Source organism: Lepidochelys kempii, chromosome 7 (genome assembly GCF_965140285.1).
Source record: "Lepidochelys kempii isolate rLepKem1 chromosome 7, rLepKem1.hap1, whole genome shotgun sequence".
In the NCBI taxonomy this organism is placed as follows: Eukaryota; Metazoa; Chordata; order Testudines; family Cheloniidae; genus Lepidochelys; species Lepidochelys kempii.
Window position 1 is genome coordinate 46,199,643 of NC_136386.1, and position 15,377 is coordinate 46,215,019.

Consider the following 15,377-nt stretch of genomic DNA (forward strand, 5'->3'; position numbering starts at 1 on the left):
CTGGAAGGACTGTCTTTAAACTGCCACTGTGATTCCAAGGAGGAAAGATGGATGACTTCCAATCTCTTCAACCCCTAACAGAGAACCCCTGTTCTAGTGGGGGTGGCTGTTTCAAGAGGAAAGGGGGTAAATCATTTTTGCTACTTCCCAGAAGATTTAAGAATAATGATTTAACAGCATTTCATGTGGGTGGGTGAATGTTAAGGGAAAAGAGATCCCAGGGTCGATGGATTTTTTTTTTCTTCCTCCTCCTTCTGGGCAGCATAAGACACTGCAGCTGCTCCTTGGGGAACACTGTTTTTATTAGATGATTCCATCTGCTATCGTACAGGAGCATAACAAACTTTATTGCTCCTTGCATTCTGCCTCAGATCTTTGATGCAAGCAGTCTGAACAGTTCAGCCCTTTTTGGTGTGTGACTGGAAACTGGGAGGTGAGGCAGGGAAAAAGTGGAGCCTGTCATAATAAAACTGGCATGGAAAGGAGGCTCTTCTGTTTATGGAGGTGGGGATGAAACAAAAGGAAGGACTTGCCTCTAGCCCAGGAGCATTTTGAAATTGATCAGGAGGGTTTGTATTTTTAAGCCCTGCTGTGTCTCTGTGCAAACGTCATACTGATCCATGCTAGTAAGTAATAACGTATATAAATAAATATAATATATATATTATTTTGGACCTGCCAGTATCCTTTTGTTACAGTGAGTCTTACATTTCTGTCAGAGAAAAGTATCGTAAATTCATGCAGGATGAGGGAATAGGCCCTTCAGACTCAGCAAAATGTCTGTGTACAGGATATGTTCTGTAGAACCTCATCAGCTCCTGTAAGACCATGTCCTGTATATAGACATTTTGCAAAAAGAAAAGGAGTACTTGTGGCACCTTAGAGACTAACAAATTTATCTGAGCGTAAGCTTTCGTGAGCTACAGCTCACTTCGTCGGATGCATCCGATGAAGTGAGCTGTAGCTCACGAAAGCTTACGCTCAGATAAATTTGTTAGTCTCTAAGGTGCCACAAGTACTCCTTTTCTTTTTGGAGATACAGACTAACACGGCTGCTACTCTGAAAATAGACATTTTGCTAAGTCTGCAGTGGTGACATTGAAAATCTCTCCTCTGTGTTTTGAGGAGAACACTGTACTTCATTTTGATTTCTGTTTTTCTTTTCTAGTAAATCTGGCATGGGCCAGTTGTCTGTATTGCTAGTTTTCTCTGTGAACTCATGTCTTGAGTTCTATTTGTGTCGAGCATATTCTGCCAGGGGTGTAAAGGAGGGAGGGAGGTAGCATTTTAGTGTGTACAGGATATACCTTCGTAAGTCTTGGAGGAACATGGGAAGATACTTTGGGTTTAAGTAAAGATGAGGGGGCACCTTTCTGGCTGACTCCAGCATTTTAACTAACCCCATGAACTGGGTTACCTGGTGTTACCTAAAAGATTTCCACTGGAGTGGGCGTGGCCTGAATAGTGATGTGGGAAGGAAGGATAAGGCCCTCCCTAACACCCCCCACCCCCCTTCAGGGTATTGCAGACTAACAATGCTTCAGGCCAGTCTGTCAGTCTCTCTCTGTGTGTTTAGCCTTTCAAAAAACACAAACTCTCGTTCCTAGTCTTCAGTGGTTTTTATAAAAGAAAGTTCCAAACAAAAGTGATGTTCTTTCCTCCCCCACTCCATCTTTCCCCCTATCCTCCCCAGCTTTCTGACAACAGCTTCCTTTCTGAGAGAGTGGTACAAAGTCTGGTGTAGTCGAAATGTTATGTAACCTGGAGTAATGACTTGCTTTACTTCTTTAAAAGGAGGTGATGTCACCAGAGCGCTCCTTCCCTCGAACCCATTGATTGGGCTATTGGGTTTTGCTGGTCTAGTAAAACAAGGTGAAATTATAACTACTACTTGGCTTTTTTCCTTTGGATCTATTGTATACGAAGAAATACAAAATGAAAATCCTTCTGTGTAATTTCAGAGCAGCCCACATCCACTGGTGTGTGTTTTCTGTGCGGATTCTTTCCAATGTTCCTTTTACCCACTAGTGTTTCCCAGGGTTTCCTAAAGCCTCCCTGAACATGGGGAGTAACACAGTTGTACAGGGAGTAGAGGTCAGATATAGAGACCATTTATTAGCTGATCAAAGGAATGCTGCCAGATGGAAGAAAAAGATCTCTTTATTTCTCTTTTCTATTTTGTTTCTATGTAGGAGACTCAGGGTTTGTCACTTATTGTCCAGAAAAACTGGTAGTGTTGTTTTTCCACAAATATGCCTAAAGGTTGTCAGTACCTTTCTGTACTAATTTGTATTATTTTTCATGTGCTCCTTCACAATCAACTCTCCATAGCTCATAATCAATTTTAATAATAATTCTTTGCACTTGTATAGTATCTTTCATCTGCAACTTTAAAAACACTGCAAGAACACGAATGAAAGAAGCTTCACAACACAATGAGATTGATGCTGTCTCGATTGTACAGATGAGGAAACTGAGGTGGGAGGGGAGGGAATAACTTCATAGAATCATAAAATATTAGGGTTGGAAGGGACCTCATGAGGTCATCTCGTCCAACCCCCTGCTCAAAGCAGGACCAATCCCCAATTTTTTTTGCCCTAGATCCCTAAATGGCCCCCTCAAGGATTGAATTTACAACCCTGGGTTTAGCAGGCCAGTGCTCAAACCACTGAGCTATCCCTCCCCCTGCTGAGTCAGTAATGGAGCTGGGAACAGAATCCATGAATCTTGACTCCCAGTGCTCTGCTCTATCTTTTAGACAACACCCCCAATAGTTTTACCTGAAGCGTATAATGAACATAGTTAAACGCTTCCTTGGGGTGGCGGGAAGTAAACTAAATATCAGCTCCTGGTTTAATTTTTCTTTAATTTCAGCAGGCATTTTACTAGAATATGCTGGTTTCACCAAAACATGGTAGCTCAGGTTAAATCAAAGATGTACTTATTTTACTTTATATTATATGTTGCAGGGGTGCAAGAGCACGTTTGGAAGAAGATCTTTTTAGTTAAATGCCATTATTCTAAGAATAAGTTGTTTTGCTCAATATAGCTTAAAAATTCTCCTTTAGAAGCATGAGGCTGAAATCTGAAACAGTATGTAGTTTGTAGTTGTGATAGTGCTCTCTGGCTTGCAAAAGGCATTGTAGGTATGGATAAATGTGTTCCATTACTGTGTTTTTGTTTCCCATTATGTACTCTCTGGTTTATAATTGTTGGATTGCTCATGGATACTATAAATGAGTGTCTAAGTGAATTAATGTGGGAAAGAAAACATCCCAAAATTACATGAACAAAGATATAAAGTGAAAAAAGTTGATCAAATTTGTACCTATTGCCTGATCCAAAGATCATTAAAGTTCGTAGAAAGACTCCCAGTGGGCTTTGGATGAAATTCTGTTCTAAAAAAACCCCAACCACCCCAAAACCAAAATACATTATAATTGCTGCTAAATCATATTTTGTAGGTAGAATTTGATGTAGTTCAGAGGTTCTAGATTGATTAGCAGCATCTAAACCATCCCTCCCCCCATCTTTCCCACGTGGGGGCATGGGATACTTCTATGGGATACCTAGGCAGCAGTGACCATGGGATGGTTGAGTTCAGGATCCTCACAAAAGGAAGAAAGGAGAATAGCAAAATAGTGACCCTGGACTTCAGAAAAGCAGACTTAAACTCCCTTAGGGAACTGATAGGCAGGATCCCCTGGAAGGCTAATATGCGGGGGCAAGGAGTCCAGGAGAGCTGGCTGTATTTTAAAGAAGCCTGATTGAGGGCGCAAGAACAAGCCACCCCGAAGTGCAGAAAGAATAGCGGCAGACAACCAGCTTGGCTTAACAGTGAAATAGTCAGTGAGCTTAAACTCAAAAAGGAAGCTTACAAGAAGTGGAAATTTGGACAGATGGCTAGGGAGGAGTATAAAAATATTGTTAGAGCATGCAGGGGTGTAATCAGGAAGGCCAAGACACAGTTGGAGTTGCAGCTAGCAAGGGATGTGAAAGGTAACAAGAAAGATTTCTACAGGTATGTTAGCAACAAGAAGGTGGTCAGGGAAAGTGTGGGACCCTTACTGAATGGGGGGAGGCAACATGGATTCACCAAGGGCAAGTCATGCCGGACCAACCTGATTGCCTTCTATGATGAGATAACTGGCTCTGTGGATATGGGGAAAGCAGTGGATGTGATATATCTTGACTTTAGCAAAGCTTTTGATAAGGTCTCCCACAATATTCTTGCTAGCAAGTTAAAAAAGTATGGATTGGATGAATGGACTATAAGGTGGATAGAAAGTTGGCTAGATTGTCGGGCTCAACGGGTAGTGATCAACGGCTTGACGTTAGTTGGTATCAAGCGGAGTGCCCTAGGAGTTGGTCCTGGGGCCGGTTTTGTTCAACATCTTTATCAATGATCTGGATGATGGGATGGATTGCACCCTCAGCAAGTTCGCAGATGATATTAAACTGGGGGGAGAGGTAGATAAGCTGGAGGGTAGGGATAGGATCCAGAGTGACCTAGACAAATTGGAGGATTGGGCCAAAAGAAATCTGAGGAGGTTCAACAAGGACAAGTGCAGAGTCCTGCACTTAGGAAGAGAGAATCCCATGCACCGCTACAGACTGGGGACCGACTGGCTAAACAGCAGTTCTGCAGAAAAGGACCTGGAGATTACAGTGGACGAGAAGCTGGATATGAGTCATCAGTATGCCCTCATTGCCAGGAAGGGCAACTACATACTGGGCTGTATTAGTAAGAGCATTGCCAGCAGATCGAGGGAAGTGATTATTCGGCACTGGTGAGGCCACACATGGAGTATTGCATCTAGTTTTGGGTCCCCCACTACGGAAAGGATGTGGACAAATTGGAGAGAGTCCAGCGGAGGGCTACAAAAATGATTAGGGGGTTGGGGCACATGACTTATGAGGAGAGGCTGAGGGAACTGGGGTTATTTAGTCTGCAGAAGAGAAGAGTGAGGGGGGATTTGATAGCAGCCTTCAACTACCTGAAGGCGGATTCCAAAGAGGATGGAGCTTGGCTGTTCTCAATGGTGGCAGATAACAGAACAAGAAGCAATGGTCTCAAGTTGCAGTGGGGGAGGTCTAGGTTGGATATTAGGAAACACTATTTCACTAGGAGGGTGGTGAAGCACTGGAATGGGTTACCTAGGGAGGTGGTGGAATCTCCATCCTTAGAGGTTTTTAAGGCCCGACTTGACAAAGCCTTGGCTGGGATGATTTAGTCAGTGTTGGTCCTGCTTTGAGCAGGAGATTTGACTAGATGACCTCCTGAGGTCCCTTCCAACCCTAATATTCTATGATTCTATGTTCTCGTGTTTTTTTTTCATGATGGTGATGAAGTTACGGAGAGGGTGTGATGTTTTGGGGACCACCCAGACCAGTAAGGGGTTTTGTCACTAACTGCCCTGTGACCTTGGGGGACTTCATGGTGGTTCAGATCCCTGACACCAGTAGCCAGCCCACAAGCACAAGGTCTCACCCTGGCTTTTATCAGGCTAGTTACTCCTTGCAAGGTGACACCAGGATCCCCTTCCCTCCCTCCTCCCCCCCCCCTTCCTGAATATCCCCAAATTCATCCTCCCTGAGTTTTAATTACCAGTACTTTGACTGTTCCCCACTGTTTTTTCACCCCCAAAGGTGTGAAACCAGTCCCCCAGTTACCAGCTTTCTTTGGGATACACACTTCACACAGTTTTGCACACCAGAAACCTGCTTGGGGTAAAAATAAACCAAAAGGTTCTTTAATAGAAAAAAACACAGATTCAGAGATAAAATAGAAAGAGAAAGGAAACATATACAAGTAACACTGAAAATCGACATAAAAATGCAACTTCAGGCTTTATACTTCCATATTAGATAAAATCCCTTTTTTTAATACAAGTTACTTATTGCCCATGAACAAGGGAATGGAAGGAGGACATACCAATTATCTAGTACTAGCACATAGGATATTGTTTGTGCTAGTACTAGATGCTAATTGATATGTCCTCCTTCCATTCTCCTCAGTGACTTACAAGCAATCCAGATTTGTAGACAGCCTCAACTTGTTGATGAGCAATGGGGTGTGCAGAGAGCAGCTGTTAGAAATTCAGCAGCATGCGAGACAGCTGTGGGAATGAGGAGGAGCAGCACAGATGGCACAGAGTTAAGATGGGAAAGAGAAGGAATGGTCTGGCTTGCAGAGAGTAGCTGTTGTTCTTCTGCAGCTCTTGTGTTATATCAGAAGGCAGGATACTGGGCTAGATGGACCATTAGTCTTACCTAGTATGACTGCTTTTATGTTCTTATTGGAAGGTGAACAGCATGTAAGAAGTGGTAGGAAAGAAAAGGCGGCAGAGAATATGTAGCATGGCCATTGTCCAGTCGTGGAGATCTTTCTTACTGTGTGTCTGTGTAATACAGCTGAAATATAACAAAAACATTGGATCCAAAGAAATTAGTGGAGGAGCAATTTCCTAGTTACTCTGATAAGACTGGCCTCACAAAAGGATATTCCATAAATGGGCTTATCTATAATAAATTACCTCCCATGAAGAGATCATTTTATGAACTGACAGTTTCTGGCACAAGAACTCTACTTGGGTGTGCTGATGGTATGTGGTGCATATTTGTTGTGGTAAATGATGATGACAACACTGGATCTTTGCCTTGTATGGAAAAGTTCTCTTCCATTCTCCATTGTAAGACACAGAAGAGAATATGCTGTTTATTGAACCATGGAAAAGGAAAGACCTAGGTCATCCTATTTCTTTGATGCACTAGTCTTTCATTTTCCTGATGTTGCATCCTTATAACAAACGTGTTGTGGAAATGGCCCTCTTGTCACTTAGATGCCTGCCTGCCTTTAAATCTTACTTCCTAGTTTCGTAAATGTGTTTGCTCAGACTTTCTGTTCATGCTTGGATCACTTGTACCAACCCCATTATGTACAATACCAATTCGTGTATTGTAAGGCCTGCTGCAGATGTCTCGGCTTCATGTTTGATTTTCCTAATATATTTGTCCCTTGCAAGTTTTTCCTGGAGGAAGTACGAGACTGGGCTGGATTTGAACCAGTTACATGGAGATGAAAGGCTCTGCGTCCCATTCCCTAGCCTCTGAACCATCCAATTCCTTCTTTTACCTAGTTGATAACTTCTTCTCAATAAGATATGTACAGGTCTTCTCAATAAGATATGTACAGGCAAGCCCTAATTACTATACAGTCCTAATGTGTTTCAGAGTTGTGATATGCTCCAAAGCAGTAAGAATATTTTGATGCTTCTAAGCCTTCACTGAATTCTAATGCCCTTGAAAATAAGATGCCTAATACCAATGGCTGTAGTTGCACATAGTGCCGGTAGGTACTGTCCAAGTTTCTGAAACAGACTTCTGAGTGAACTTCAGTCCTTAAATAAATACATCATATTATACTATTTCACTCCTGGAGCCCCCGCATATCTGTGCCACTATTTCTTAGTCACAGTCTGCTCTTGCTGGTCCTCTCCTAGTATTGCCTGCCAGTTGTTTCATGTTGCGGACTGTTGTTGTTCAGTAAGAGAGAGTTGACATTTTGTCAAACTGATTTCACATGCCACCTTTCTAGAGGTTGTATTGTTTCATTATACTGCTGCAGTGTTTAGTTTTTTGTGCTACCCACTCAGGTGACAGAGTTAAAAACTTAAAATTATGTCCCCGCAGTATTTTTCTTCACTATAGCTAGGGCCCTTTGTTTTCAGTTTTTATTTTATTTTTCCCAGGAATTTATCAGTGTTTATTACTACAACAACAAAAGCAGGTTAAAATCAGTGGGGAAAAAATATTATTTTTTCTGGGTAAATATCGGGGTTTATTTTGATTGAATTCCGTTCATCAAAGCATTAATCTACTGAATACTTTTTCCTCCTATCCTTCCATCAATGTGATTTTCTGCAGAACTAAAACATGGAACCACACCATTTGCAGTGCTTACATTCAACTTCATCCTTTTCTTCTGTTTTTGTTTTTTGAAAACTTTCAAATATTTCCTTTAGCAGCTGTGTTAGTCTGTATTCACAAAAAGAAAAGGAGTACTTGTGGTACCTTAGAGACTAACAAATTTATTTGAGCATAAGCTTTCGTGAGCTACAGCTCACTTTGCTCAAATAAATTTGTTAGTCTCTAAGGTGCCACAAGTACTCCTTTTCTTTTTGCAAATATTTCCTTGTGTTCTGAAATGTATTCTGATCCAGATTTTCCTTTTCTTCCCATTTTAGTGTGTCACATCTTTAAACTGTTATTTACTAACAACTTGAAATGTGTATGTGATGGGGATGAGATTCAGATGCGCACATGTGCGTGCCTGTTTATTGTGTGCATCTTCTAGACTAATACAAAGCCTTACTTCAACAGTCAGCTTTGCATATACACATAGACTAATGTATTATAGTAATACATATATCTCATGCAATGTATTATATTTTTGTAATAAAACTTTTTTTTCGTATATTTGAATGATACAAAAGTAGGGTGAAAATCAGCAAAAACTGAATAATACTTTTTGTAAAACCTGGGATTTTTTTTCAGTACAAATCGGTTTAAACTGAAAGCGAAGGGGCTTAACTGTAGTTGAATAACAGGAGAAGAAATATATATACTTTCCTACTCCCACCTTTTTTCAGAAAAGGGCCTTGCTGTCTCTTGTAATAACATCACGTCTTGAGATGATCAGCTTTTCAGTGAATGAGGTTTTTGTTTGTATTATAGTAATTTAAGAGTTCCCTAGTCAGTGGATGCTTCATTCCAGTCCATCACCCACAGGCACATTGCTTTCTACAATGATTGAGTTTCTCTGTGAATGGAATCTGACATGGAGAAGGTGTCTGTAGCAAGGTTAGTCATGCATGATCATTAGCTGCATAGGGTGTCAAACATAGCCGTGAAAGCACTTGTTCCCTCCTGTTACCAGTGTTGTGGTGTGACAGCCCTGCTAGTCCAGAGGAGTGACTTTCTTGTGAGTGGGGAGAAGAGGTAAGTGGGATTTCCCCAGCATTCTCCCCCCACCCCCCCGCACGCGCGCACACACACACACAGTTACATACAGTGTTGCCAGTTTAGTCGGTTGGAAATTTGAATTGAAACTGAAACATTAATACACATTTTAAAAGCATATACAGTATATGAGAAAATACTTGTATCTGAGAAAGCATAATGGGTTTGAAAAGTCTGAACAAAGACTAGCTTCCTCATACAGCTGTTGTTTATGACAATGTCGGTGCATTTGTTTCTGCTATATTGGCCTACCTTATAATTTCAAATTATGATTTGTAAGCAAGGTCTGAATGAGCTCTCCCCTGACAGCTAGTAATGAGCTAGGAGTGGATGTAAAGGCTTCAGAACCAGACTGTATTTACCTGAGCACACCTACTCTGCCTAGGTATCCAGCAGACAGAGCTGTGCCACCCAAGTGATCAATTTTGGCTGGTGTTGGGTTACAAATCACTATAGTATTAAATGTGGGGGTCATGAAATGTTGTTATCCTTATTTGTATGAGTAAAGTGCAGCAGAACTGTACTTAGCCTGACTGAATGAGGGGGTCTCCCTTTGTGCTTAATTTGTGCAAGGGCTTGCCAGGGTTGAGCCCCAGCAACTCTAGGCTTGGCAGTTCATAGCCCTGTGACCTCTGGGCTTGCCACATCAGTTATGAAAGTAACAAACTTGCTTGAGCCCCGGCACCTCTTTCATTACAAATTAAGCACTGGTCACCCGCAACTGAACTGCACTCCCTAAGCAGGAGGTTTGGATGCCAGATCCTAGTGAAGAGAGAGAGGGTGGGGCACAGGTATTTTGCTTGGTGGTGTGGGCTTTGCCTAAAAGTCACAGGCGCTATTTGACTGCGACTCTCTCCTGTTTAGGGAGAGAGCTGATTAGGCTCCATAGAGAGTCTTTTGGTTTAAGTGACCACTAGAGCTGAAGGCACTGATCATCTGGTCTAAGTGTTTAGACCTGCTGTGGGAGGGTGTTTCTGTGGAAGAAACAACCCAACCTGCACTAGCAGCAAGGTTCCTCCACTGAGAGCTGAAATCACTGAGAGCTCGCAGAGGTCACAGTGGCAGGTGGCAGCAAAAGGTTATGGTGCAGAACCGTTGGGGATGGAGTGATAGAGTGAATGGTGGCCCGACAAACAACAGCGGCCAGAGCATTTGTTTGTTGGACTGTGTTTTAGTGACTTCACTCCAGAATGCTAAATTTCTGCCTGGGAAACTTATACAAATATACATTTCCTACTAGGTAAAGATTTTAAAAATGCATTATTTGCCAAGGTCATTATCTCACATCATCGCTATCTCAAGAGGTCATTATCTTGGGAAGTTTCTGTATTAAACTTTTTTGTTATAATTAATTTTTATGTAAGAACGGCCATATTGGGTCAGACCAATAGTCTATCTATCCCAGTATCCCGTCTTTCAACAGTGACTATTCCACGTGCATCAGAGGGAATGAACAGAACAGGGAATCATTGAGCGATCCATCCCCTGTCATCCACTCCCAGCTTCTGGTGAACAGAGGCTAGGGACACTCAGAGCATGGTGTTGCATCCCTGTCCATCCTGACTAATAGCAATTGATTGACTTAACTTCCATGAACTTACCTAGTTCTTTTTTGAACCCTGTTATAATTTTGGCCTTCACAACATCCCTGACAAAAAGTTCCATGGGTGACTGTGTGTTGTGTGAAGAAATACTTAGTTTTGTTTGTTTTAAACTTGCTGCCTATTAATTTCATTGGGTTGACTGACCCCTGGTTCTTGTGTTAAGTGAAAGGATAAATAATACTTCCTTATTCATTTTCTCCACACCAGTCAAGATTTTATAAGCCTCTGTCACATCTCCCTTAGTTGTCTCTTTTCCAAGATGAACAGTCCCAGTCTTTTTAATCTCTCCTCATGTGGAAGCTGTTCCATACCCCTACTCATTTTTGTTTCCCTTCTCTGCACCTTTTCCAATTCCAATATATCTTTTTTTTTTTTTTTTTTTTTGAGAGGGGTGACCAGAACTGCACATAGTATTTAAGATGTGGGCATATCATGGATTTATATAGTAAAATTGTAGTAGATTGGTTTGCCAGACGGGTCAGTTAAGCCAGTACTGACAACCTATATGAAAAGGCTGGAAAACACTATGCCTCTGGACTGCATCAACATGCAGAAAGCCTTATAAGCCAGTCACTGTCAAAGCCAATTTTAGAAGAACTTAATGAGGCTGTTAAGAATACTGGAGACACAACACAGTTTATGTGAACCAACATGGCTATTGCATCATACTTTCTTTTTAAGCAAGAGATATCACGCACTGCAAACTGGAGATCAATGTTAAGTGCCTTGTCACTTGTTAATCCTGAAGTTGGACACTAGTTTTGAACAAGGCTGGCAAATGCTCGCTATCTTTCTGGGGAAAAAAAGCTCAGCTGACTCTTTAGAAACATGTGGTACAACAGTGAAAGACTCAGCAGTTGAAAAAGTGAAGAACTCTCTCACCATATTTAAAAAAATGTGCATATAAGGCTAATGACTGCACCAATGCAAATAGGCATCAAGTATTAAGTCATTGGGTATGTTATCTTGATGTCCGTGATAGGCCAGTAGATGCATTTAAATGTACAGGTTATAGAAGACACCATCAGCTGCGTCTGTCACATCTTAGAAGAGTTAAATGCTTGTAAATTGAACCCCAAACAGATGGCTGCTTGTGCATTTGATGGAGCTGCAAACTTCTTTGGAAGACATGGTGGAGCACAAGCTTTGCTCAGAGAAAAGTGTAACCCTGATCTCTCCTATACACACTGCAGAGGCCATCTACTCTAGCTAGCGCTAGGATGAATTGCAGAATCTTCAAAAGACATTAAAAGCTATAAATGTAATGGCTTTGTTATACTCACTCTTCTTTTCAGCAAGAGTCCAATAGGACTGAACGTCTTGGAAACAAAGAAGATACACTGGGACTGAAGTTCAAATTAGACCAACCTGGGAAAACCTTCTGGCTTTCTCATGAGCAATTCTTGGCTGTGGTCTTAAAATTACTGCAACGATTATTACTGGCTTTGGAAAGTATCCAGCAAGATAGGACAGATCTAAGTAGTGAGGCTGATGGGCTACTTTTGTTACAAAGTTCAGAGAAGACTATTGCCATTCTCTCTCTTGTAAGTCTGCTGTTGAAACCCTTTGGGTCATTAAACAATGTCATCCAGGCATCTGCTACAACAGTAATAGATCTCTGCCCATCAATAGAAGCTATCCTTGCATCAATCAGAAATATCCATTGAAAACGTACTGGAAGAAACAAAGGCTTCAGTCCAGAAGTTGACTAATGAAGTACTTATATTGACTCCCTACTTGAAGATGAGAGATGTCTGTTTTATAAAACACCTACAGTTGGGTGGAGTGAAGCACTACCAGAAATGGGGCTGCTATGTGATCACGACAGAATAGAAAATTTTGTACACAGAGTGGAATATCATACAATGAACTAATGAAGATTTAACTTCAACTTCTTCATCATCACTAGTGGTTTGATCCAATCTTTGTGCTATGTTTCCTGGGATGAAAGAAGTAGAAATTCATCTCTTGCTACTCCCAGTCACAACAGCTACAGTTGAGCGTTCTTTTTCCTCATTGAATAGAATTTTGTATTCTGAAAGAAGTCGCCTTCTGCCTGATTATGAGCATATCATGAAGAACTGGAAGTAACGGACACACAAGAAGACACCAGAGAGTTGTGCAAATATTACAACAAGAAACCAAGAAGGATGTATGTGTCGTGCTTCATAGTAGGCTTGAGTAGCCAACTTTAATTTCTGGGATTATTTTAAAACATGAGTTAAATCTAATAAATGGTTGTGAAACATTTTTCAGTTTTTATTATGGTGCCATACAGCTCACCTTCACCCTTGCCGTCTCAACCCTTGTCGGTCCTCACCTCCCCTGTATATTCAAACACCTCCCGCTAATTTCAATTCCTGGGGAAAACACTAAAGGTCTGTCTCTTACAACCCCCCAAATCTCATTAGTGGCATTTTCGTTGTGTTCAGATCCTTCTGGGGGTATGCTATAAAACATGTTAATGTAAGGAAAAAATAAACAGGTTACTCTGTTGTCTGTTGTTGTGTAACAAGTTTACAGGTTCCTGAGTGATTTTTTTCCAGTTTCACTTGCATGATCTGTTTTAGGTTAGCAAACACCATGTGGGCAGTTAGCAAAATCACATATAACAAAACTCTTCCCAAAGCCAAAAACTACTTATTTTCTAATTTCCCCCTTTCCCTTTGCCCTGATAATCTCTGGTGTATAGTTGAGAGTGTGTGCATCTCTGGCTGTAGATTTCCTGTTGCCTGTTGGAATTCCCCTTCTGTGGGGCCCCAGTTGAGTTTGAATGGTTATGTAAGGAGTTTTGTTTTATTCCGGTCTGCCGCTGTTAGTTGAAATGGATTGCAGGCAAAGTGAATGGGATCAGAACTGAGCAGTGTGCAACTTTGCTGCTCAAGCCACCAGAGAAAGAAGAGACACCTGCCCCCATACACGCCCGCCCCCCCTCCCCCTCACTTACATGCTCTTCTTCTGCCTTTTAAAACCTTCCCCTTTCTCAGGAGTGGCTGCAGTTACTGCCTCTGATTTAGCACATATGCTGATCCCAAACTAACAGGACAGAACAGCTCTGGTGATTGGTTCCCAGCTATCTAGCACCTACCTCACGCTGGGCTGTGCAGTTTGAGTGTCTGAGCAAGGGAGGGAGATAGTGACACTTCTACTGAGGCTAGAAACCAGGCAAATATAATCAGTTATAGAACAGTGACCCCGCTCAGCCACAGCTGAGTTCTGGAGGATATATGCTCACAAATTCCCACATACTGGGCTTGTGGAACAGAGCACTAAATGCTATTTACCAAAGTTATTTTCAGGAATACACAGCACCAGGATTTTACTTAGCCTGTGTTCCACCCTGGGCTACTTTGTCACAGGGCATTTTCCCAGTTACGCATTCCCAAAACTAGCAGAGCATCTTTAGTGCTTACTTTGCTCCTGGCAGAGATACAAACTGTTGGGAGTGACTAGAAACTTTTGGCCTGAGGACCCTGAGACTAGAATAGCTGAGGAGGCTGATAACTTGTTGCCATATTGACCCTCCGCTAAAACGCTGAACCAGCCACTTGGTCACTGACGGAGATCTTGCCTCAATCAGCAGAGTACATTGAGCAGCATGTTACTCTTGGATGAGTCTCAGCAGTTTCCAGGTAAGATGCAGGGTTTTTTTCTCTTTTGTTTCCTGCTTTATGGTGACACTATTCATTTTAATACTTCCGTGTTGGGATATGGCAGCTGATATTTGGAGAGTGCCTCCTAGAATCGCTCACTTGGGATCCAAGAGAGTTTTGCGAGGCACTGTTTTTGGTTTGGCATTTGTCTGACAGTGATGAATTTGGCTCAGATTTCAGGCCTTTCAATGCCTGTATAATTCTGACTGAGCAAATTTAAAAAAGAAGTTCCTTGTATTGTATGTATTTATTTATTTGCATTACTGGTTTTGTTGGTAAAATTGACGTTTTTAGTAAAGGAAGTGATAAAATCTTTTGCATCTGTCTGACGGGATCACAGCTCTAGTTTCTGCTGCTCTTTGAGTTGTAGGAGTAGTTATTTAGTGAACAAGGATGTTGTATTTTCAGTATTCTCTGTCCTTTTCCCTGTTTTGATGCATTTCTTGCTTTTCCTCTGTTCCTGATGGAGTTCTAAGAACACATGCTTGTAAAATACTTGCTGAGAGAGGATGGTGCTAACATATTGAAGCCACTTGCTCCTTGTTGAACCCTTGCTGACAACTGCAATACTTAAGGGCTCTGGTCAAGCAATACATGATCTCTCTACCACCATTCCCTATTTCCTAGCCGTCTCTAATTTGTGTCTGGCTGCCAAGAACTGCTCAGCTCTTTTTTCCTTTGTTTTCCCACTCCCATTAAGGGGGATGTACTAGGGAATATCAACATATAGTTTGCCTCATTGAGATGGAGCCTCTAAAATTGGTCTCTGATGTGAAGAAGTAATGTTTGAGAGAAACTTCTCCTTTAGCCATCCACACTTACTGTACTATATTTTGGTTTTAGTATCAGGTGGGCCCTATATCAAAGATGGAGTTCTTTTCTTCTTACCTTACTGGAAGGATATAGGTTATGGGGTCTATTGCTCTATCTCATGAAGCTCATGTAAAGAAGACAATGGACTGTTCAGGGTCTGCCTTTAAGTTCCCTATCATGCATAGGGCCCGACGTGTGTGGTCCTTATTTGGAGTGTAAGGAAACAGTTCAGTGTGTGTCTGACCAGTAAACAGCCTCATGAAGTCTTATTAGAATCCATTTTGTT

The 15,377-nt window shown here is 41.7% G+C and overlaps 1 protein-coding gene across 5 annotated transcripts in view; it reads left to right on the forward strand.

Annotated features, from left to right (window-relative positions):
• Positions 1–15,377, forward strand: part of RAD54L2 (RAD54 like 2) — a 93,622-nt gene that overhangs the window by 37,946 nt on the left and 40,299 nt on the right. Inside the window, exon 1 of one of the 5 annotated variants that reach the window (XM_073352538.2) lies at positions 13,559–14,257. The exons of the other annotated variants lie outside the window; for them this stretch is intronic. Coding sequence (XP_073208639.2) covers positions 14,224–14,257 — 34 coding nt within the window. The 5' untranslated portion in view covers positions 13,559–14,223. Of the gene's footprint in view, positions 1–13,558; positions 14,258–15,377 lie in introns of those variants that run through there. 5 annotated transcript variants of the gene reach the window in all.